Source organism: Oncorhynchus mykiss, chromosome 26, assembly GCF_013265735.2.
Source record: "Oncorhynchus mykiss isolate Arlee chromosome 26, USDA_OmykA_1.1, whole genome shotgun sequence".
Lineage (NCBI taxonomy): Eukaryota > Metazoa > Chordata > Actinopteri > Salmoniformes > Salmonidae > Oncorhynchus > Oncorhynchus mykiss.
The window spans coordinates 1,189,824-1,216,046 of NC_048590.1; the positions used below are offsets into that span (position 1 = coordinate 1,189,824).

At 45.0% G+C, this 26,223-nt stretch overlaps 1 protein-coding gene across 4 annotated transcripts in view; it reads left to right on the top strand.

The window, feature by feature from the left end:
* Positions 1-26,223, top strand: part of LOC110517149 (A-kinase anchor protein 13) — a 72,223-nt gene that overhangs the window by 35,552 nt on the left and 10,448 nt on the right. For 2 of the 4 annotated variants that reach the window (XM_036963894.1, XM_036963896.1), the window contains exons 16-22: positions 2,768-3,001; positions 3,678-3,857; positions 4,255-4,325; positions 6,011-6,055; positions 8,875-8,925; positions 9,439-9,897; positions 14,805-15,045. In XM_036963894.1, the coding sequence (XP_036819789.1) occupies positions 2,768-3,001; positions 3,678-3,857; positions 4,255-4,325; positions 6,011-6,055; positions 8,875-8,925; positions 9,439-9,897; positions 14,805-15,045 (1,281 nt within the window). The remainder of the gene's footprint in view (positions 1-2,767; positions 3,002-3,677; positions 3,858-4,254; positions 4,326-6,010; positions 6,056-8,874; positions 8,926-9,438; positions 9,898-14,804; positions 15,046-26,223) is intronic. The other 2 variants (XM_036963895.1, XM_036963897.1) reach the window with 2 other exon arrangements.

Sequence of the window (26,223 nt, forward strand, 5' to 3'; positions counted from 1 at the left end):
AACCCTTTCTAATTGCATATTATCCACAGAGCTGAAGATTACAACCTTACTATGATATTGATTGATTGTGTATGGCTTTCCAAACACTGTTATTCGTAAGATTCGTTTTATTAAGTGAATATTGTGATTATTTTTTAATCATTACTGAACCTGTGACCAGAAACAAGCTACCATAATAAATTATCTAGTGTTTCTGTCTCTTCGCAACAAAATCTACAAAGCTAAGATTGTTGTATGACCCTTATATATCAAGGCACAAGGTGAGACTCAGATGCAGACACAGGAGACAGATGGTTGGAGTCTTACAATGTTTATTAATCCAAAGGGGTAGGCAAGAGAATGGTCGTGGACAGGCAAAAAGGTCAAAACCAGATCAGAGTCCAGGAGGTACAGAGTGGCAGACAGGCTCGTGGTCATGGCAGGCAGAATGGTCAGGCAGGCGGGTCCAGAAACAGGCAAGAGTCAAAACCGGGAGGACTAGAAGCAGAAGAACGCAAAAAGCAGGAGAACGGGAAAAACGCTGGTTGACTTGGAAAAACATACAAGACGAACTGGCACAGAGAGACAGGAAACACAGGAATAAATACACTGCGGAAAATAAGTGACACCTGGAAGGGGTGGAGACAATCACAAGGACAGGTGAAACAGATCAGGGCGTGACATTATATGTAGCATTCTGTTGGTGGCAAAAATGTTGTGTCATAATTTGAAAAATTGAACAAAAAATGGGGGGGGTCAGTTCGTACACCATGTGCCATGGAATCGGTACATCGGGAAATCTCTTCCCATTTATTTTGCAACCTGTATGGCACAGCTGTCCAAATGTACAGGATAACGTTACATTTGGGGTATAACTATAACTTGTACAGAGCATTCGGACCCCTTCATTTTGATGAATGTTTTTTTCACTGATCAATCTACACACAATACCCTGTAATGACAAAGCAAAAACAGGTTTTTATAAATGTTTGCAAATGTATAAAAAAAAACAGATACCGTATTTGCGTAAGTATTCTGTCCCTTTGCTATGAGACTTGAAATTGAGCTCAGGTGCATTCTGTTTCCATTGATCATCCTTGAGATGTTTCTACAGCTTGATTGGAGTCCACCTGCGGTAAATTTATTTGACTGAACATGACAGAGTTTTTAATCCCCTGGATTTCTAACTCCTTGATGTTCTTGTTGGGTCTAATTTTAATAGCTAGCATTTCAATGGCCATAATAAATAGATATGGAGACATTGGACAGCCCTGTTGTACTCATCTTAAAAGAAAAAAATAACTATTATTTACTATTTTACACCTGTGGTTGCTATACATAACTTTAACTGAATGTGTAAGAGATTCACCGAAATTAAAGTAATCCAGGGATTTTTATATAAATTCCAGTCGTACTTTATCAAACACCTTTTCAAAATCTGCTATGAAGACCAGTCCGGTTATCTTTGATGTTTCATAATGTTTAATTGTTTAAAGTAATTATATTATCAACAATGTATCGTCCATGTAAAAAACCTGTCTGATCAGGATGAACAATAATATCTGGTAAAACATATTTTTCTTTCTATGTGCAATTTATTTCTCCAGGATTTTATCATCACAACATTGAAGGGTCTGGTAGGCTTGCGTCACTGGGCAGCTCACGGCTGGGTTTCCCTTTGTAATCCATGACAGTTTGATAGCCCTGCCACATCTAGTAGGATTTGTATTGACATTTTGACTGTCGGAGGTCGTAGCTGGATTTCTTATAAGCATTCGGATTGGTGTCCCTCCCCTTGAAATCGGCAGCTCAAGCCTTTAACTCAGTGCGGATGTTGCCTGTAATCCATGGCTTCTGGTTGGGATACGCACACACTGTCACTGTGGGGACGACGTCGTCAATGCACTTATTAATGAAACCAGTAACTGATGTGGTAAAACTCCTCAATGTTATTGGATGAATTTTAGGGACATATTCCAGTCTGTGCTAGCGAAACAGTCCTGTAGCTTCAGACCACTTCTGTATTGAGCTTGTCACTGGTACTTCCTGTTTGAGTTCTTGCTTGTAAGCAGGAAGCAGGAGGATAGAGTTATGGTCAGATGGAGAGTGAGGAAGAGCTTTGTATGTGTCTCTGTGTGAAAGGAGAAAAGGTGATCTAGAGTTTTTTTTCTCCCTCTAGTTGCACAGGACGTGCTGGTAGAAATGCCAAAGAGGGCATTTATTTATTATTTATATATTTGTTCATTTAAGTTCTGTTCAAATACCTGTTCATATAACTTCAGTACATATCAATGTTAGCTACAATCATAGCCACAGCAGTTCTATAGCCATCGGATGAGATGGAGACTGTGTGTTAGAGATGACGTATACTCTATAAGACATGGATGATTCTGTGAAGGGTACACTCATCAACACTGACAATACCTCATCTCCCTTCCAGAGATGATTCTGTGAAGGGTACACTCATCAACCCTAACAATACCTCATCTCCCTTCCAGAGATGATTCTGTGAAGGGTACACTCATCAACACTGACAATACCTCATCTCCCCTGCAGAGATGATGCTGTGAAGGGTATACTCATCAACACTGACAATACCTCATCTCCCCTGCAGAGATGATGCTGTGTATGGTATACTCATCAACACTAGCAATACCTCATCTCCCTTCCAGAGATGATTCTGTGAAGGGTACACTCATCAACCCTAACAATACCTCATCTCCCTTCCAGAGATGATTCTGTGAAGGGTACACTCATCAACACTAACAATACCTCATCTCCCCTGCAGAGATGCTGAGGAAGAAGGATGAGCAGATCATGTGTATGCTGGAGGAGAAGATGGCCGTGTTTAGGGAGATGTGTGAGGTCCGGAGCCCTGGAACCCCCCCAGGAACAGGCCCAGGAGAGGACCAGGGCCCCAACCAGGTCACCAGGGCCAAGGGGCTGTTCAGGGCTGGGAGCGGAGCGGGCTCTGAGGACGTACCTAAAGGAGAACCCATCATAAAGGGAGCACTACAGGAAGGTTAGTAGACAGACTAGTCTCTCACCATGAACATAACAATAGCCCATGTAATGGGAACCAGTGGTGGAGGCCAGACTGTAGACATGGTGTGATAACAACAACCCATCTAATGGGAAACAGGGGTGGAGACCAGACTGTAGACATGGTGTGGTAACAGTAGCCCATCTAATGGGAACCAGGGGTGGAGGAGACATGGTGTGATAACAACAGCCCATCTAATGGGAACCAGGGGTGGAGACCAGACTGTAGACATGGTGTGATAACAACAGCCCATCTAATAGGAACCAGGGGTGGAGACCAGACTGTAGACATGATGTGGTAACAGTAGCCCATCTAATGGGAACCAGGGGTGGAGGAGACATGGTGTGGTAACAACAGCCCATCTAATGGGAACCAGGGGTGGAGACCAGACTGTAGACAATGTGCATTAGACCTACCAGTGGCTTCCAATGTCGCATTATCTTTCACTGTCTTCCTAATCTATCAGATGTTCTCCTCTGATGTGAGAACGTACTGGGAAGGTTGTTAATATCTATGGTACAGTACGGTCAGTAACATAGTTATTATCATTTGGTTAGTGAAATCCTTTCTCTCTCTCTCTGCTCTTCTGTACTTTCTCTTTCCCCCTCATCTCTCAATCTCTCTCTCTCTCTCTTTCTCTCTCTCTCTGTGACAGTGGAGACGTTGCAGGCGCTGGTGAACGGTACTCTGGGAGGAGCAATGGGGGGGCAGCAGGTGGTGTGGGTTCCAGAGACAGAAGGAGGAGGAGGAGTGGTGGGCCCGGGCCCTGTATGTCTCCTTCGCAGGGCCGAGACCTTCGGAGGATTTGATTCTCAGCAGATACACATCTCTAAGAGTAAGACACATCCCTGTCAGTACTATGTATTCATTATCAAGGGTTGAGAAGCCTTGAGAGCCTCAGATGGGCCTCTGTTTTCCTGGTTTATCATGTCAATAATGGAGGTTAAGATCAATGATGGATCCCTTCAACTTAGAGCATCCATCTGATCAGTTTGACCTCATTCTCAAGCCTTGGTGTGATCTCATTCTCAAGCCTTGGTGTGACCTCATTCTCAAGCCTTAGTGTGACCTCATTCTCAAGCCTTGGTGTGACCTCATTCTCAAGCCTTGGTGTGACCTCATTCTCAAGCCTTGGTTTGACCTCATTCTCAAGCCTTGGTCTTTCGTGTGACTTGTGTTAATGCCGGGCAACATGTCTTCTACATATCTGATGAGTGTCTTGTGTTGTATAGATGGGGACAAAGAAGACGGAGAGGACAGAGCAGACCTTCGCAGGACAGAGTCAGACGGTGTACTGAAGAAGGTTACCCACAATCCACCAAGCTATATCTGACAGTAAACCAGCTGGTGGTCCACAATACACCAAGCTATATCTGACTGTATACCAGCTGGTGGTCCTCAATACACCAAGCTATATCTGACTGTATACCAGCTGGTGGTCCTCAATACACCAAGCTATATCTGACAGTATACCAGCTGGTGGTCCTCAATGCACCAAGCTATATCTGACTGTATACCAGCTGGTGGTCCTCAATGCACCAAGCTATATCTGACAGTATACCAGCTGGTGGTCCACAATACACCAAGCTATATCTGACAGTATACCAGCTGGTGGTCCTCAATACACCAAGCTATATCTGACAGTATACCAGCTGGTGGTCCTCAATACACCAAGCTATATCTGACAGTAAACCAGCTGGTGGTCCTCAATACACCAAGTTGTATCTGACAGTATACCAGCTGGTGGTCCTCAATACACCAAGCTATATCTGACAGTATACCAGCTGGTGGTTCTCAATACACCAAGCTATATCTGACAGTATACCAGCTGGTGGTCCTCAATCCACCAAGCTATATCTGACAGTATACCAGCTGGTGGTCCTCAATACACCAAGCTATATCTGACAGTATACCAGCTGGTGGTCCTCAATACACCAAGCTATATCTGACAGTATACCAGCTGGTGGTCCTCAATACACCAAGCTATATCTGACAGTATACCAGCTGGTGGTCCTCAATCCACCAAGCTATATCTGACTGTATACCAGCTGGTGGTCCACAATCCACCAAGCTATATCTGACTGTATACCAGCTGGTGGTCCACAATCCACCAAGCTATATCTGACTGTATACCAGCTGGTGGTCCTCAATACACCAAGCTATATCTGACAGTATACCAGCTGGTGGTCCACAATACACCAAGCTATATCTGACAGTATACCAGTTGGTGGTCCACAATACACCAAGCTATATCTGACTGTATACCAGCTGGTGGTCCTCAATGCACCAAGCTATATCTGACTGTATACCAGCTGGTGGTCCTCAATCCACCAAGCTATATCTGACTGTATACCAGCTAAATATTTCCAAAAGAGTTCTTCAGCTGTCCCCAAAGGATAACCATTTTGGGTTCCAGGTAGAACCTTCTGTGGAAAGGGTTCTATATGTAAACCAAACGGGTTCACCGGTAGGATGTGTGTTTGTTTGTTTTGAGGCTCTGAGGCCATGTGGCTGACCAGGAAGTGGTCGAGTCGTGACAGTTCAGTACATCAAACTCATTACATCATTAAAGTATTGCACATGAATAGAGTCATTAGGATGCATTAATCTGCCTCTGCTATGAATTAGCCGTGGGACTCTTCCTGCCAAGCCCATCTCTAATAGTGCTATGAATTAGCCGTGGGACTCTTCCTGCCAAGCCCATCTCTAATACTGCTATGAATTAGCCGTGGGACTCTTCCTGCCAAGCCCATCTCTAATACTGCTATGAATTAGCCGTGGGACTCTTCCTGCCAAGCCCATCTCTAATACTGAACACTTAATAACACAGGACACTAGTTGTGTAATAATAGACCTAATACAATGACTACAGTGGTGTCTTCCCAGCACATGGGGATAGCTCCAACACACACACACACACACACACACACACACGCACGCACACATTCCTCTCCTGTGTTCAGTAATGCTGGAGTTTTGTGTTGTCAGGGGGAGAATGCGACCATGATGCTGTTACTGAAGAGGAACACTGAGGTAAGACGGATATCTGACCAGACTACCACATAAACATACACCCCAGACCCAGAACATATATATACACCCTAGACCCAGAACATATATATACACCCCAGACCCAGAACATAAATATACACTCCAGACCCCAGAACATAAATATACACCCCAGACCCAGAACATAAATATACACCCCAGACCCAGAACATAAATATTCACCCCAGACCATAAATATACAGTCCAGACCATAAATATACACCCCAGACCATAAATATACAACCCAGACCATAAATATACACCCCAGACCCAGAACATAAATATACACACCAGACCCCAGAACATAAATATACACCCCAGACCCAGAACATAAATATACACCCCAGACCCCAGAACATAAATACACACCCTAGACCCAGAACATAAATATACACCCCAGACCCAGAACATAAATATACACTCTAGACCCCAGGACATAAATATACACCCCAGACCCCAGGACATAAATATACACCCCAGACCCCAGGACATAAATATACACCCCAGACCCAGAATATAAATATACACCCTCAGACCCCAGAACATAAATATACACCCCAGACCCCAGGACATAAATATACACCCCAGACCCCAGGACATAAATATACACCCCAGACCCAGAATATAAATATACACCCTCAGACCCCAGAACATAAATATACACCCTAGACCCAGAACATAAATATACACCCCAGACCCAGAACATAAATATACACTCTAGACCCCAGGACATAAATATACACCCCAGACCCCAGGACATAAATATACACCCCAGACCCCAGGACATAAATATACACCCCAGACCCAGAATATAGATATACACCCTCAGACCCCAGAACATAAATATTACACCCCAGACCCAGAACATAAATATACACTCTAGACCCCAGGACATAAATATACACCCCAGACCCCAGCACATAAATATACACCCCAGACCCCAGGACATAAATATACACCCCAGACCCAGAATATAAATATACACCCTCAGACCCCAGAACATAAATATACACCCCAGACCCAAGGACATAAATATACACCCCAGACCCCAGGACATAAATATACACCCCAGACCCAGAACATAAATATACACCCCAGACCCAGAACATAAATATACACTCTAGACCCCAGGACATAAATATACACCCCAGACCCCAGGACATAAATATACACCCCAGACCCCAGGACATAAATATACACCCCAGACCAAAGAACATAAATATACACCCCAGACCCAAGAACATAAATATACACCACAGAACATAAATATACACCCCAGACCATAAATATACACCCCAGACCCCAGGACATAAATATACACCCCAGACCCAGAACATAAATATACACCCCAGACCAAAGAACATAAATATACACCCCAGACCCCAGGACATAAATATACACCACAGGACATAAATATACACCCCAGACCATAAATATACACCCCAGACCCAGAATATAAATATACCCCCTAGACCCAGAACATAAATATACACCCCAGACCAAAGAACATAAATATACACCCCAGACCCCAGAACATAAATATACACCACAGAACATAAATATACACCCCAGACCATAAATATACACCCCAGACCCAGAATATAAATATACACCCCGGACCCGAGAACATAAATATACACCCCAGACCCAGAATATAAATATACACCCCAGATCAAGGACATAAATATACATCCTAGTCCCCAGAACATAAATATACACCCCAGACCCAGAATATAAATATACACCCCAGATCAAGGACATAAATATACACCCCGGACCCCAGAACATAAATATACACCCCAGACCCCAGAACATAAATCTACACCCCATATCCAGGACATAAATATACACCTAAGACCCCAGAACATAAATATACACCCCAGAACCAGAACATAAATATACACCCCAGACCCCAGAACATAAACATACACCCCAGACCCAGACCATAAATATACACCCCGGACCCCAGACCATAAATATACACCCCAGACCCCAGAACATAAACATACACCCCAGACCCCAGAACATAAATATACACCCCAGACCCTGACCATAAATATACACCCCAGACCCAGACCATAAATATACACCCCAGACCCAGACCATAAATATACACCCTAGTCCCAGAACAAGAATATACAACCCAGACCCAAGAACATAAATATACACCCCAGACCCAGACCATAAATATACACCCTAGTCCCAGAACAAAAATATACACCACAGAACATAAATATTCACCCCAGACCCAGACCATAAATATACACCCTATACCTAGAACAAAAATATACACCACAGAACATAAATATTCACCCCAGACCCAGAACATAAATATACACCCAAGACCTCAGTACATAAATATACACCCCAGACCCCAGGACATAAATATACACCCCAGACCCCAGTACATAAATATACACCCCAGACCCCAGAACATAAATATACACCCCAGACCATAAATATACACCCCAGACCCCAGCACATAAATATACACCCCAGACCCCAGAACATAAATATACACCCCAGACCATAAATATACACCTCAGACCCAGAACATAAATATACACCCCAGAACCAGAACATAAATATTCACCCCAGACCCAGAACAAAAGCAGGTCCTCCAACCCTTCATAGTGTGATCCATCTCTGTTGTCTTCTAGCAGGTCCTCCAACCCTTCATAGTGTGATCCATCTCTGTTATCTTCTAGCAGGTCCTCCAACCCTTCATTGTGCTATCTATCTCTGTTGTCTTCTAGCAGGTCCTCCAACCCTTTATAGTGTGATCCATCTCTGTTGTCTTCTAGCAGGTCCTCCACAGTGTGAGCCACATCCATGACCTGCTCAGCACCCTGCAGGTCAGTGTCCTCACCTGTCCTCTCTCCTGATGACTTGGGACCAGCTGTATTGTACTTAACCAGAAGAAGCTGAATGACTCCTCCACTTCACTGACTGTGTTTTTGTGCAGTGTATCGGTCACTGTGTCCCCACAGACAGTGGTATATCTGTGTCCCCACAGACAGTGGTATATCTGTGTCCCCACAGACAGTGGTATATCTGTGTCCCCACAGACAGTGGTATATCTGTCTCTGTGTCCCCACAGACAGTGGTATATCTGTGTCCCCACAGACAGTGGTATATCTGTGTCCCCACAGACAGTGGTATATCTGTGTCCCCACAGACAGTGGTATATGTGTCTCTGTGTCCCCACAGATAGTGGTATATGTGTCTCTGTGTCCCCACAGACAGTGGTATATCTGTCTCTGTGTCCCCACAGACAGTGGTATGTGTCTCTGTGTCCCCACAGACAATGGTATATGTGTCTCTGTGTCCCCACAGACAGTGGTATATCTGTCTCTTTGTCCCTGCAGGCAGTGGTAGTCCAGCAGGACAGCTTCATTGAGGATCAGCGCCAGGCTCTCACCAACCGCCCCGAACGCCTCACCTCCTTCTTCTCCTCCCGTCCCTCCTCCCGCCACAACTCCCTGATCGAGCAGGAGAAACAGCGCAGCCTGGAGAAACACAGGCAGGAGACGGCCGCGCTGCAGCGCCAGCAGGCCACACACGACCGGGAGAAGAGGAGGAGGGAGAGGGAGTGGGAGGTGCGGGAGCAGCAGTTGACAGACAGGGAGGTGCAGCTCCTGGTACAGGAAGAGGAGACGGGGAGGAGGAGCAGGGAGCTAGTTACGGAGAGGGCGGAGCTACAAAGGAAGAAGAAGGACTATCTGATAGATCTAGAGAGACTGAGAGACGCTCAGGGGAAACTAGATCGAGACAGAGAAAACATACACAGAGAAATGGAGAGGATAGAACACATGAGAATGGCTAAGGTAAGATGCTATAATACCTATGATAATTTTTCTAAACTATCTATTTATATTAAAATAGATATACTATAATATCGTATCATATTCAGAATATTGTATCTAACTATACTATTCATACAATAATATCCATATAATATCTATACTCTAATATCTGTCATATTTATAAAATATTATCTGTACTATAATATATATCTATATTATATCTATGCTATATCTATACTATAATATCTATCATAGTATAGTACAGATAATGTATTATAACTATCTATATTATATATATTATATAATATCTACACTACAATATCATCTATCATATCTACACTATCAATATCTATCATATTTATAATGTATTATCTATACTATATATACTATTGTCAAGACGTATCGGTTAATGTGCGACTGCTGCTCATCGAATGATTAACGGTTTATAATTGCGTGATTAAATGAAACAGGGAATGATTAACTCATTAACCTGTTAACCAATTATTAACTCATTAACCTGTTAACTCATTAACCTGGGGCACCATGGGAAAAATGTTTTTTATTAAGTTTCTCTTTCCCAAATTAACTCAAAGTATATCAGAATATCGATTTTACCACAGTCGCTAATTCATCAATTTCCTCTACAGTCTCGTTCTGAACGTCGCATAATCCGTGAATCTGCACAAACCCGAGTCCCACCAATGAGTTCGTACCACACCAATTTAGTTGATTTTTTAAATGACTAACAAGCTAAAATGATAAGAAAAGATACATACACAAAAACACATTCGAGGCTATTGATTAAAACTTAGTACAATGGACCAACACACTGTGACGCGTGTCGCCCAAAATGGGGACTTAAAAGAGAAAGAGAAAATACATGAGAGAAATATACATTTGCATTAGTCAGCTATGCTTATTTTAACCCTAACCTTGCCCCGAACTGGCGCTCTTATGGGTCAGAGTATAAATACGTAATTACGTGTTGAAGGTCACCGATGGGAGTCTCCGGTGGGCCGTTTCGGCTTCTCGGATGTCTCACTTCTCTGGTGAAACTCTCTAGTTGTCCTGACGATGTCAGTGTCCTTTGTAATAGTGTTATGTTTCCTCGCCCTTGTTCTGAAAGGGGTCTTCCGAGGACAGCCAGCCATGTAGCTCAGGGTTCACAGCGTAGGAATGAAAGCAGTGTAGATACAGGATTCGATGGAGAGTGGAGGCTGAGTGGTCGGTTCTGAATTCTTGGATGCAGCTACTCATCCGTAGCATGGATAGAAGAGGGTTCCTTTGTCTTCAACCTCGTGTTGCGTTTTGGGTTCGTTGACTACTCATCCGTAGCATGGATAGAAGAGGGTTCCTTTGTCTTCAACCTCGTGTTGCGTTTTGGGTTCGTTGACTACTCATCCGTAGCATGGATAGAAGAGGGTTCCTTTGTCTTCAACCTCGTGTTGCGTTTTGGGTTCGTTGACTACTCATCCGTAGCATGGATAGAAGAGGGTTCCTTTGTCTTCAACCTCGTGTTGCGTTTTGGGTTCGTTGACTACTCATCCGTAGCATGGATAGAAGAGGGTTCCTTTGTCTTCAACCTCGTGTTGCGTTTTGGTTCGTTGACTACTCATCCGTAGCATGGATAGAAGAGGGTTCCTTTGTCTTCAACCTCGTGTTGCGTTTTGGGTTCGTTGACTACTCATCCGTAGCATGGATAGAAGAGGGTTCCTTTGTCTTCAACCTCGTGTTGTGTTTTGGGTTCGTTGACTACTCAGACATTGGCTGCAGCTCGGGTCACTTAGTCTAACATGTTCATTCTTAACTCACAGGTCTTATACCCTCGGGTCAGAAGTGGGTGTAACCGCCTTTTAGGGCAATTCTCTGGGCCAAGTTACGAGGCAAGGTCTGGATTTTACTCAGATCCAATTTAGACAATTAACTTCACATTTCATCTTTACAAAAACATTCTCTTTCATTTGGACATTTTCCACCCAACGTAAAATGTATAAACATACAAGAACAACTCTTCAAGTTACACTGTTTTGGTTATAAAGTCGTCCTTTAACTTTTAACAACAAAACAAAAATGACATGCATTTTCAAATTCCAACTTTTGTCATTGGCACCATTGTGGCTGACCAAACCCATTTTCACAAAGTCCATTTATTGCATGAAAATGTTCTCAGTAGTGAGAGGACAAAGGAATTGTGTCTGCTGCCTTAGATTTACAATGGGAGTGAGGTGTCATAAACCATCTTCACATCTCTTCTCCTCTGGTGGGGGTGAGAGATCTCTCTGTAGGATTGTGGACCCCGGTAACCTGAGCCGAGCAGGACAGTCATGACACTGTCTATATCATATCTATACTATAATATTTATCATATTTATTATATATTATCTGTACACTATAATTTCTATCATATTTATAATATATCATTTACACTACATTTATACTACAATCTCCATGCTATAATATCTGTCATATTTATAGTATATTATCTATACTATATCTATACTATCATATCTATCACATTGACAATATATTATCTATACTACACTATCTATACTATCATATTGACAATATATTATCTATACTACAATATCTATACTATTTTATATATATCAACTTTACTCTACTATAATATTTGTACCATATTATCTATCATATACTATCTATATTATATATATATATATGTGTGTATATATATACACTATAATATAGTATCTATACTGTCTATATTATATCTGTACTATAATATCAATCATATTTATAATATACTATCTGTTCTATACTATAATATCCATGCTATAATATCTATCATATTTAAAATATTTTATATATACTATACTGACTGTATTATATCTATACTACAATATCTATATTATTTATATACTACAGCATAATATCTATCATATTTATAATTGTTACGGTTTTCTTGTGGTGAAGGAGAGTCGGACCAAAATGCAGCGTGGTATTCTTGAAACATGTTTAATGATGAAGAAAAAACGAACAATACAAAAACAACAAACGTAAAGTGAAAACCTATACAGCCTAACTCTCCCTGAGCCCCCCCCCCCCCCCCCAATACATTTTTGGGGCTGACTCTCGGGCTTCCTTCCGCGCCGCCGTGCTTGTCTCTTCAACTCCATTCTCCTATAACCCTCTTCGCACTGCTCCAGCGAATCCCAGGCGGGCTCCGGCACTCTCCCTGGGTCGACCGTCCACCTGTCTATTTCCTCCCAAGTCGTATATTCCAAACTTTGTTTCTCCTGCTGCCGCTGCCTGTCACCACGCCGCTTGGTCCTGTTGTGGTGGGTGATTCTGTTACGGTTTTCTTCGGGTGAAGGAGAGTCGGACCAAAATGCAGCGTGGTATTCTTGAAACATGTTTAATGATGAAGAAAAAACGAACAATACAAAAACAACAAACGTAACGTGAAAACCTATACAGTCTATCTGGTGCAAACAAACACAGAGACAGGAACAATCACCCACGAAACACTCAAAGAATATGGCTGCCTAAATATGGTTCCCAATCAGAGACAACGATAATCACCTGCCTCTGATTGAGAACCAATTCAGACAGCCATAGACTTTGCTAGAGAACCCCACTAAACCACAATCCCAATACCTACGAAAACCCTAAGACAAAACACACCACATAAATAAACCCATGTCACACCCTGGCCTGACCAAAATAATAAAGAAAACACAAAATATAAAGACCAGGGCGTGACAATAATATACTATCTATACTATCCTATCTATATTATTTCTGTACTATAATATGTATCATATTTATTATATATTATCTATACTATACTGTATATCATATTTATAATATATTATCTGTTCTATACTGTCTATCTATACTACAATATCTATATTATTTCTATACTATAATATCTATATCTTTACTATTATATCTATACTATAATATCTATCATATTTATAATATATTATCTCTACTATACTATGTATATTATGTCTATACTATAAAAATCATATTTATAATATACTACAACACCTGTACTCAAATATGTATCATATTTATAATTTATTATCTATACTATAATATCTATATTATCTATACTATTATACCTCGTGTCTGAGCCGTTGAGTTGCGACTCCATTTTGTCCCTATACCGACATTTTGCTTGTTTAATTATTATATATATTCTTTATTTAACCTTTATTTAACTAAGCAAGTCAGTGAAGAACAAATACTTATTTTCAATGACGGCCTAGGAACAGTTAACTGCCTTGTTCAGGGGCAGAATGACATATTTTTACCTTTTCATCTCGGGGATGTGATCTAGCAACCTTTCGGTTACTGGCCCAATGCTCGAACCACTAGGCTACCTGCCTCCCCAAAATTTTGAAGAGTGAATTCGTGGTCGGATTTGCCGAAGGGAGGGTGGGGGAGGGCCTTGTTTGCCTTGTGGAAGTGTAGCAGTGGTCCAGTGTATTGCCCTCGTGCTACCTTCAATATGCTGATATAATTTAGGTAGCCTTGTTCACAAATTTGCTTTGTTAAAATCTCCTGCTACAATAAATGCAGCTTCAGGATATATGGTTTTCAGTGTAGTTTCCAGCTAATTTCCTTGAGGGCCGTCGAGGTATCTGCTTGGGGGTGATATCACGGCTGGGACTATGATCGAAGAGAATTCTCTTGTGAGATAATGTGGTCGGCATTTGATTGTTTGGAATTCTAGGTCGGTTGAACAAAATTAATAGAGTTCCTGTATGTTGTTATGATTACACCATGAGTCGTTAATCATGAAGCATACATCCCCGCCATTCCTCTTCCCAGGGAGATGTCTGTTTCTATCGGCATGATGCATGAAGAAACCCGGTGGCTGTATCGACTCAGACAACATCATTATAATGTTTAATATAATGTAATATCACATTCATAAACGCACCTCCTGTCATCTCCAACAGAGGTGGATACAGAGAACTCCCTCCTCTACCTCAGACGACTCCCCCCATTTCCCCCCCTCTACCTCGCTGGACAAAGATCCAATGGACCCGGCTGAGCTCTCCTCCTCTCCCAGGAAAGAATCCCTGACCTCGTCAAAAGGGAAGAGCCTAAACCCGTTCTCTGAGGCCCCAGCCCTAAAGGCCCCTAGTGGAGACAGTCAGAACCAGATACCTAACAGACTGCTGCAAGGACAGTCATCAGGTATAACTACACTACAGTGTTGAGACAGGGAGGACAGTCAGCAGGTATAACTACAGTGTTGAGACAGGGAGGACAGTCACCAGGTATAACTACAGTGTTGAGACAGGGAGGACAGTCAGCAGGTATAACTACACTACAGTGTTGAGACAGGGAGGACAGTCAGCAGGTATAACTACACTACAGTGTTGAGACAGGGAGGACAGTCAGCAGGTATAACTACAGTGTTGAGACAGGGAGGACAGTCAGCAGGTATAACTACACTACAGTGTTGAGACAGGGAGGACAGTTAGCAGGTATAACTACACTACAGTGTTGAGACAGGGAGGACAGTCAGCAGGTATAACTACAGTGTTGAGACAGGGAGGACAGTCAGCAGGTATAACTACAGTGTTGAGACAGGGAGGACAGTCAGCAGGTATAACTACAGTGTTGAGACAGGGAGGACAGTCAGCAGGTATAACTACAGTGTTGAGACAGGGAGGACAGTCAGCAGGTATAACTACAGTGTTGAGACAGGGAGGACAGTCAGCAGGTATAACTACAGTGTTGAGACAGGGAGGACAGTCAGCAGGTATAACTACAGTGTTGAGACAGGGAGGACAGTCAGCAGGTATAACTACAGTGTTGAGACAGGGAGGACAGTCAGCAGGTATAACTACAGTGTTGAGACAGGGAGGCCAGTCAGCAGGTATAACTACAGTGTTGAGACAGGGAGGACAGTCAGCAGGTATAACTACACTACAGTGTTGAGACAGGGAGGACAGTCAGCAGGTATAACTACACTACAGTGTTGAGACAGGGAGGCCAGTCAGCAGGTATAACTACAGTGTTGAGACAGGGAGGACAGTCAGCAGGTATAACTACACTACAGTGTTGAGACAGGGAGGACAGTCACCAGGTATAACTACAGTGTTGAGACAGGGAGGACAGTCAGCAGGTATAACTACAGTGTTGAGACAGGGAGGACAGTCAGCAGGTATAACCACACTACAGTGTTGAGACAGGGAGGACAGTCACCAGGTATAACTACAGTGTTGAGACAGGGAGGACAGTCAGCAGGTATAACTACAGTGTTGAGACAGGGAGGACAGTCAGCAGGTATAACCACACTACAGTGTTGAGACAGGGAGGACAGTCACCAGGTATAACTACAGTGTTGAGACAGGGAGGACAGTCAGCAGGTATAACTACAGTGTTGAGACAGGGAGGACAGTCAGCAGGTATAACTACAGTGTTGAGACAGGGAGGACAGTCAGCAGGTATAACTACACTACAGTGTTGAGACAGGGAGGACAGTCAGCAGGTATAACTACAGTGTTGAGACAGGGAGGACAGTCAGCAGGTATAACTACACTACAGTGTTGAGACAGGGAGGACAGTCAGCAGGTATAACTACAGTGTTGAGACAGGGAGGACAGTCAGCAGGTATAACCACACTACAGTGTTGAGACAGGGAGGACAGTCAGCAGGTATAACTACAGTGTTGAGACAGGGAGGACAGTCACCAGGTATAACTACACTACAGTGTTGAGACAGGGAGGACAGTCAGCAGGTATAACTACAGTGTTGAGACAGGGAGGACAGTCAGCAGGTATAACTACACTGTTGAGACAGGGAGGACAGTCAGCAGGTATAACTACACTACAGTGTTGAGACAGGGAGGACAGTCAGCAGGTATAACTACAGTGTTGAGACAGGGAGGACAGTCAGCAGGTATAACTACAGTGTTGAGACAGGGAGGACAGTCAGCAGGTATAACTACAGTGTTGAGACAGGGAGGACAGTCAGCAGGTATAACTACAGTGTTGAGACAGGGAGGACAGTCAGCAGGTATAACTACAGTGTTGAGACAGGGAGGACAGTCACCAGGTATAACTACAGTGTTGAGACAGGGAGGACAGTCACCAGGTATAACCACACTACACTGTTGAGACAAGGAGGACAGTCAGCAGGTATAACTACAGTGTTGAGACAGGGAGGACAGTCAGCAGGTATAACTACAGTGTTGAGACAGGGAGGACAGTCAGCAGGTATAACTACAGTGTTGAGACAGGGAGGACAGTCAGCAGGTATAACTACAGTGTTGAGACAGGGAGGACAGTCAGCAGGTATAACTACACTGTTGAGACAGGGAGGACAGTCAGCAGGTATAACTACACTACAGTGTTGGGACAGGGAGGACAGTCAGCAGGTAACTACACTGTTGAGACAGGGAGGACAGTCAGCAGGTATAACTACACTACAGTGTTGAGACAGGGAGGACAGTCAGCAGGTATAACTACACTACAGTGTTGGGACAGGGAGGACAGTCAGCAGGTATAACTACACTGTTGAGACAGGGAGGACAGTCAGCAGGTATAACTACACTACAGTGTTGAGACAGGGAGGACAGTCAGCAGGTATAACTACACTACAGTGTTGAGACAGGGAGGACAGTCAGCAGGTATAACTACACTACAGTGTTGAGACAGGGAGGACAGTCAGCAGGTATAACTACACTGTTGAGACAGGGAGGACAGTCAGCAGGTATAACTACAGTGTTGAGACAGGGAGGACAGTCAGCAGGTATAACTACAGTGTTGAGACAGGGAGGACAGTCAGCAGGTATAACTACAGTGTTGAGACAGGGAGGACAGTCAGCAGGTATAACTACACTGTTGAGACAGGGAGGACAGTCACCAGGTATAACTACAGTGTTGAGACAGGGAGGACAGTCAGCAGGCATAACTACACTACACTGTTGAGACAGGGAGGACAGTCAGCAGGTATAACTACACTACAGTGTTGAGACAGGGAGGACAGTCAGCAGGTATAACTACACTGTTGAGACAGGGAGGACAGTCAGCAGGTATAACTACAGTGTTGAGACAGGGAGGACAGTCAGCAGGTATAACTACAGTGTTGAGACAGGGAGGACAGTCAGCAGGTATAACTACACTACAGTGTTGAGACAGGGAGGACAGTCAGCAGGTATAACTACAGTGTTGAGACAGGGAGGACAGTCAGCAGGTATAACTACAGTGTTGAGACAGGGAGGACAGTCAGCAGGTATAACTACAGTGTTGAGACAGGGAGGACAGTCAGCAGGTATAACTACACTACAGTGTTGAGACAGGGAGGACAGTCAGCAGGTATAACTACAGTGTTGAGACAGGGAGGACAGTCAGCAGGTATAACTACACTACAGTGTTGAGACAGGGAGGACAGTCAGCAGGTATAACTACAGTGTTGAGACAGGGAGGACAGTCAGCAGGTATAACTACAGTGTTGAGACAGGGAGGACAGTCAGCAGGTATAACTACAGTGTTGAGACAGGGAGGACAGTCAGCAGGTATAACTACAGTGTTGAGACAGGGAGGACAGTCAGCAGGTATAACTACAGTGTTGAGACAGGGAGGACAGTCAGCAGGTATAACCACACTACAGTGTTGAGACAGGGAGGACAGTCAGCAGGTATAACTACAGTGTTGAGACAGGGAGGACAGTCAGCAGGTATAACTACACTGTTGAGACAGGGAGGACAGTCAGCAGGTATAACTACAGTGTTGGGACAGGGAGGCCAGTCAGCAGGTATAACTACAGTGTTGAGACAGGGAGGACAGTCACCAGGTATAACTACAGTGTTGAGACAGGGAGGACAGTCAGCAGGTATAACTACACTACAGTGTTGGGACAGGGAGGACAGTCAGCAGGTATAACTACACTACAGTGTTGAGACAGGGAGGACAGTCAGCAGGTATAACTACAGTGTTGAGACAGGGAGGACAGTCAGCAGGTATAACTACAGTGTTGAGACAGGGAGGACAGTCAGCAGGTATAACTACAGTGTTGAGACAGGGAGGACAGTCAGCAGGTATAACTACACTACAGTGTTGAGACAGGGAGGACAGTCAGCAGGTATAACTACAGTGTTGAGACAGGGAGGACAGTCAGCAGGTATAACTACACTACAGTGTTGAGACAGGGAGGACAGTCAGCAGGTATAACTACAGTGTTGAGACAGGGAGGACAGTCAGCAGGTATAACTACAGTGTTGAGACAGGGAGGACAGTCAGCAGGTATAACTACACTACAGTGTTGAGACAGGGAGGACAGTCAGCAGGTATAACTACAGTGTTGAGACAGGGAGGACAGTCACCAGGTATAACTACAGTGTTGAGACAGGGAGGACAGTCAGCAGGCATAACTACACTACACTGTTGAGACAGGGAGGACAGTCAGCAGGTATAACTACACTACAGTGTTGAGACAGGGAGGACAGTCAGCAGGTATAACTACACTGTTGAGACAGGGAGGACAGTCAGCAGGTATAACTACAGTGTTGAGACAGGGAGGACAGTCAGCAGGTATAACTACAGTGTTGAGACAGGGAGGACAGTCAGCAGGTATAACTACACTACAGTGTTGAGACAGGGAGGACAGTCAGCAGGTATAACTACAGTGTTGAGACAGGGAGGACAGTCAGCAGGTATAACTACAGTGTTGAGACAGGGAGGACAGTCAGCAGGTATAACTACAGTGTTGAGACAGGGAGGACAGTCAGCAGGTATAACTACACTACAGTGTTGAGACAGGGAGGACAGTCAGCAGGTATAACTACAGTGTTGAGACAGGGAGGACAGTCAGCAGGTATAACTACACTACAGTGTTGAGACAGGGAGGACAGTCAGCAGGTATAACTACAGTGTTGAGACAGGGAGGACAGTCAGCAGGTATAACTACAGTGTTGAGACAGGGAGGACAGTCAGCAGGTATAACTACAGTGTTGAGACAGGGAGGACAGTCAGCAGGTATAACTACAGTGTTGAGACAGGGAGGACAGTCAGCAGGTATAACTACAGTGTTGAGACAGGGAGGACAGTCAGCAGGTATAACCACACTACAGTGTTGAGACAGGGAGGACAGTCAGCAGGTATAACTACAGTGTTGAGACAGGGAGGACAGTCAGCAGGTATAACTACAGTGTTGAGAAAGGGAGGACAGTCAGCAGGTATAACTACAGTGTTGGGACAGGGAGGCCAGTCAGCAGGTATAACTACAGTGTTGAGACAGGGAGGACAGTCAGCAGGTATAACTACAGTGTTGAGACAGGGAGGACAGTCAGCAGGTATAACTACAGTGTTGAGACAGGGAGGACAGTCAGCAGGTATAACTACAGTGTTGAGACAGGGAGGACAGTCAGCAGGTATAACTACAGTGTTGGGACAGGGAGGACAGTCAGCAGGTATAACTACACTACAGTGTTGAGACAGGGAGGACAGTCAGCAGGTATAACTACACTACAGTGTTGAGACAGGGAGGACAGTCAGCAGGTATAACTACAGTGTTGAGACAGGGAGGACAGTCAGCAGGTATAACTACAGTGGAGGACAGTCAGCAGGTATAACTACAGTGTTGAGACAGGGAGGACAGTCAGCAGGTATAACTACAGTGTTGAGACAGGGAGGACAGTCAGCAGGTATAACTACAGTGTTGAGACAGGGAGGACAGTCAGCAGGTATAACTACACTACAGTGTTGAGACAGGGAGGACAGTCAGCAGGTATAACTACAGTGTTGAGACAGGGAGGACAGTCAGCAGGTATAACTACACTAGAGTGTTGGGACAGGGAGGACAGTCAGCAGGTATAACTACAGTGTTGAGACAGGGAGGACAGTCACCAGGTATAACTACAGTGTTGAGACAGGGAGGACAGTCAGCAGGTATAACTACACTACAGTGCTGAGACAGGGAGGACAGTCAGCAGGTATAACTACACTACAGTGTTGAGACAGGGAGGACAGTCCGCAGGTATAACTACAGTGTTGAGACAGGGAGGACAGTCACCAGGTATAACTACAGTGTTGAGACAGGGAGGACAGTAAGCAGGTATAACTACACTACAGTGTTGGGACAGGGAGGACAGTCAGCAGGTATAACCACACTACAGTGTTGGGACAGGGAGGACAGTCAGCAGGTATAACTACAGTGTTGAGACAGGGAGGACAGTCAGCAGGTATAACTACAGTGTTGAGACAGGGAGGACAGTCAGCAGGTATAACTACACTACAGTGTTGAGACAGGGAGGACAGTCAGCAGGTATAACTACAGTGTTGAGACAGGGAGGACAGTCAGCAGGTATAACTACAGTGTTGAGACAGGGAGGACAGTCAGCAGGTATAACTACAGTGTTGAGACAGGGAGGACAGTCAGCAGGTATAACTACACTACAGTGTTGGGACAGGGAGGACAGTCAGCAGGTATAACTACACTACAGTGTTGAGACAGGGAGGACAGTCAGCAGGTATAACTACAGTGTTGAGACAGGGAGGACAGTCAGCAGGTATAACTACAGTGTTGAGACAGGGAGGACAGTCAGCAGGTATAACTACAGTGTTGAGACAGGGAGGACAGTCAGCAGGTATAACTACACTACAGTGTTGAGACAGGGAGGACAGTCAGCAGGTATAACTACAGTGTTGAGACAGGGAGGACAGTCAGCAGGTATAACTACACTACAGTGTTGAGACAGGGAGGACAGTCAGCAGGTATAACTACAGTGTTGAGACAGGGAGGACAGTCAGCAGGTATAACTACAGTGTTGAGACAGGGAGGACAGTCAGCAGGTATAACTACACTACAGTGTTGAGACAGGGAGGACAGTCAGCAGGTATAACTACAGTGTTGAGACAGGGAGGACAGTCACCAGGTATAACTACAGTGTTGAGACAGGGAGGACAGTCAGCAGGCATAACTACACTACACTGTTGAGACAGGGAGGACAGTCAGCAGGTATAACTACACTACAGTGTTGAGACAGGGAGGACAGTCAGCAGGTATAACTACACTGTTGAGACAGGGAGGACAGTCAGCAGGTATAACTACAGTGTTGAGACAGGGAGGACAGTCAGCAGGTATAACTACAGTGTTGAGACAGGGAGGACAGTCAGCAGGTATAACTACACTACAGTGTTGAGACAGGGAGGACAGTCAGCAGGTATAACTACAGTGTTGAGACAGGGAGGACAGTCAGCAGGTATAACTACAGTGTTGAGACAGGGAGGACAGTCAGCAGGTATAACTACAGTGTTGAGACAGGGAGGACAGTCAGCAGGTATAACTACACTACAGTGTTGAGACAGGGAGGACAGTCAGCAGGTATAACTACACTACAGTGTTGAGAGGGAGGACAGTCAGCAGGTATAACTACAGTGTTGAGACAGGGAGGACAGTCAGCAGGTATAACTACAGTGTTGAGACAGGGAGGACAGTCAGCAGGTATAACTACAGTGTTGAGACAGGGAGGACAGTCAGCAGGTATAACTACAGTGTTGAGACAGGGAGGACAGTCAGCAGGTATAACTACAGTGTTGAGACAGGGAGGACAGTCAGCAGGTATAACCACACTACAGTGTTGAGACAGGGAGGACAGTCAGCAGGTATAACTACAGTGTTGAGACAGGGAGGACAGTCAGCAGGTATAACTACAGTGTTGAGACAGGGAGGACAGTCATCAGGTATAACTACAGTGTTGAGACAGGGAGGACAGTCAGCAGGTATAACTACAGTGTTGAGACAGGGAGGACAGTCACCAGGTATAACTACAGTGTTGAGACAGGGAGGACAGTCAGCAGGTATAACTACAGTGTTGAGACAGGGAGGACAGTCAGCAGGTATAACTACAGTGTTGGGACAGGGAGGACAGTCAGCAGGTATAACTACACTACAGTGTTGAGACAGGGAGGACAGTCAGCAGGTATAACTACACTACAGTGTTGAGACAGGGAGGACAGTCAGCAGGTATAACTACAGTGTTGAGACAGGGAGGACAGTCAGCAGGTATAACTACAGTGTTGAGACAGGGAGGACAGTCAGCAGGTATAACTACAGTGTTGAGACAGGGAGGACAGTCAGCAGGTATAACTACAGTGTTGAGACAGGGAGGACAGTCAGCAGGTATAACTACAGTGTTGAGACAGGGAGGACAGTCAGCAGGTATAACCACACTACAGTGTTGAGACAGGGAGGACAGTCAGCAGGTATAACTACAGTGTTGAGACAGGGAGGACAGTCAGCAGGTATAACTACACTGTTGAGACAGGGAGGACAGTCAGCAGGTATAACTACAGTGTTGGGACAGGGAGGCCAGTCAGCAGGTATAACTACAGTGTTGAGACAGGGAGGACAGTCACCAGGTATAACTACAGTGTTGAGACAGGGAGGACAGTCAGCAGGTATAACTACACTACAGTGTTGGGACAGGGAGGACAGTCAGCAGGTATAACTACACTACAGTGTTGAGACAGGGAGGACAGTCAGCAGGTATAACTACAGTGTTGAGACAGGGAGGACAGTCAGCAGGTATAACTACAGTGTTGAGACAGGGAGGACAGTCAGCAGGTATAACTACAGTGTTGAGACAGGGAGGACAGTCAGCAGGTATAACTACACTACAGTGTTGAGACAGGGAGGACAGTCAGCAGGTATAACTACAGTGTTGAGACAGGGAGGACAGTCAGCAGGTATAACTACACTACAGTGTTGAGACAGGGAGGACAGTCAGCAGGTATAACTACAGTGTTGAGACAGGGAGGACAGTCAGCAGGTATAACTACAGTGTTGAGACAGGGAGGACAGTCAGCAGGTATAACTACACTACAGTGTTGAGACAGGGAGGACAGTCAGCAGGTATAACTACAGTGTTGAGACAGGGAGGACAGTCACCAGGTATAACTACAGTGTTGAGACAGGGAGGACAGTCAGCAGGCATAACTACACTACACTGTTGAGACAGGGAGGACAGTCAGCAGGTATAACTACACTACAGTGTTGAGACAGGGAGGACAGTCAGCAGGTATAACTACACTGTTGAGACAGGGAGGACAGTCAGCAGGTATAACTACAGTGTTGAGACAGGGAGGACAGTCAGCAGGTATAACTACAGTGTTGAGACAGGGAGGACAGTCAGCAGGTATAACTACACTACAGTGTTGAGACAGGGAGGACAGTCAGCAGGTATAACTACAGTGTTGAGACAGGGAGGACAGTCAGCAGGTATAACTACAGTGTTGAGACAGGGAGGACAGTCAGCAGGTATAACTACAGTGTTGAGACAGGGAGGACAGTCAGCAGGTATAACTACACTACAGTGTTGAGACAGGGAGGACAGTCAGCAGGTATAACTACAGTGTTGAGACAGGGAGGACAGTCAGCAGGTATAACTACACTACAGTGTTGAGACAGGGAGGACAGTCAGCAGGTATAACTACAGTGTTGAGACAGGGAGGACAGTCAGCAGGTATAACTACAGTGTTGAGACAGGGAGGACAGTCAGCAGGTATAACTACAGTGTTGAGACAGGGAGGACAGTCAGCAGGTATAACTACAGTGTTGAGACAGGGAGGACAGTCAGCAGGTATAACTACAGTGTTGAGACAGGGAGGACAGTCAGCAGGTATAACCACACTACAGTGTTGAGACAGGGAGGACAGTCAGCAGGTATAACTACAGTGTTGAGACAGGGAGGACAGTCAGCAGGTATAACTACAGTGTTGAGAAAGGGAGGACAGTCAGCAGGTATAACTACAGTGTTGGGACAGGGAGGCCAGTCAGCAGGTATAACTACAGTGTTGAGACAGGGAGGACAGTCAGCAGGTATAACTACAGTGTTGAGACAGGGAGGACAGTCAGCAGGTATAACTACAGTGTTGAGACAGGGAGGACAGTCAGCAGGTATAACTACAGTGTTGAGACAGGGAGGACAGTCAGCAGGTATAACTACAGTGTTGGGACAGGGAGGACAGTCAGCAGGTATAACTACACTACAGTGTTGAGACAGGGAGGACAGTCAGCAGGTATAACTACACTACAGTGTTGAGACAGGGAGGACAGTCAGCAGGTATAACTACAGTGTTGAGACAGGGAGGACAGTCAGCAGGTATAACTACAGTGGAGGACAGTCAGCAGGTATAACTACAGTGTTGAGACAGGGAGGACAGTCAGCAGGTATAACTACAGTGTTGAGACAGGGAGGACAGTCAGCAGGTATAACTACAGTGTTGAGACAGGGAGGACAGTCAGCAGGTATAACTACACTACAGTGTTGAGACAGGGAGGACAGTCAGCAGGTATAACTACAGTGTTGAGACAGGGAGGACAGTCAGCAGGTATAACTACACTAGAGTGTTGGGACAGGGAGGACAGTCAGCAGGTATAACTACAGTGTTGAGACAGGGAGGACAGTCACCAGGTATAACTACAGTGTTGAGACAGGGAGGACAGTCAGCAGGTATAACTACACTACAGTGCTGAGACAGGGAGGACAGTCAGCAGGTATAACTACACTACAGTGTTGAGACAGGGAGGACAGTCCGCAGGTATAACTACAGTGTTGAGACAGGGAGGACAGTCACCAGGTATAACTACAGTGTTGAGACAGGGAGGACAGTAAGCAGGTATAACTACACTACAGTGTTGGGACAGGGAGGACAGTCAGCAGGTATAACCACACTACAGTGTTGGGACAGGGAGGACAGTCAGCAGGTATAACTACAGTGTTGAGACAGGGAGGACAGTCAGCAGGTATAACTACAGTGTTGAGACAGGGAGGACAGTCAGCAGGTATAACTACACTACAGTGTTGAGACAGGGAGGACAGTCAGCAGGTATAACTACAGTGTTGAGACAGGGAGGACAGTCAGCAGGTATAACTACAGTGTTGAGACAGGGAGGACAGTCAGCAGGTATAACTACAGTGTTGAGACAGGGAGGACAGTCAGCAGGTATAACTACACTACAGTGTTGGGACAGGGAGGACAGTCAGCAGGTATAACTACACTACAGTGTTGAGACAGGGAGGACAGTCAGCAGGTATAACTACAGTGTTGAGACAGGGAGGACAGTCAGCAGGTATAACTACAGTGTTGAGACAGGGAGGACAGTCAGCAGGTATAACTACAGTGTTGAGACAGGGAGGACAGTCAGCAGGTATAACTACACTACAGTGTTGAGACAGGGAGGACAGTCAGCAGGTATAACTACAGTGTTGAGACAGGGAGGACAGTCAGCAGGTATAACTACACTACAGTGTTGAGACAGGGAGGACAGTCAGCAGGTATAACTACAGTGTTGAGACAGGGAGGACAGTCAGCAGGTATAACTACAGTGTTGAGACAGGGAGGACAGTCAGCAGGTATAACT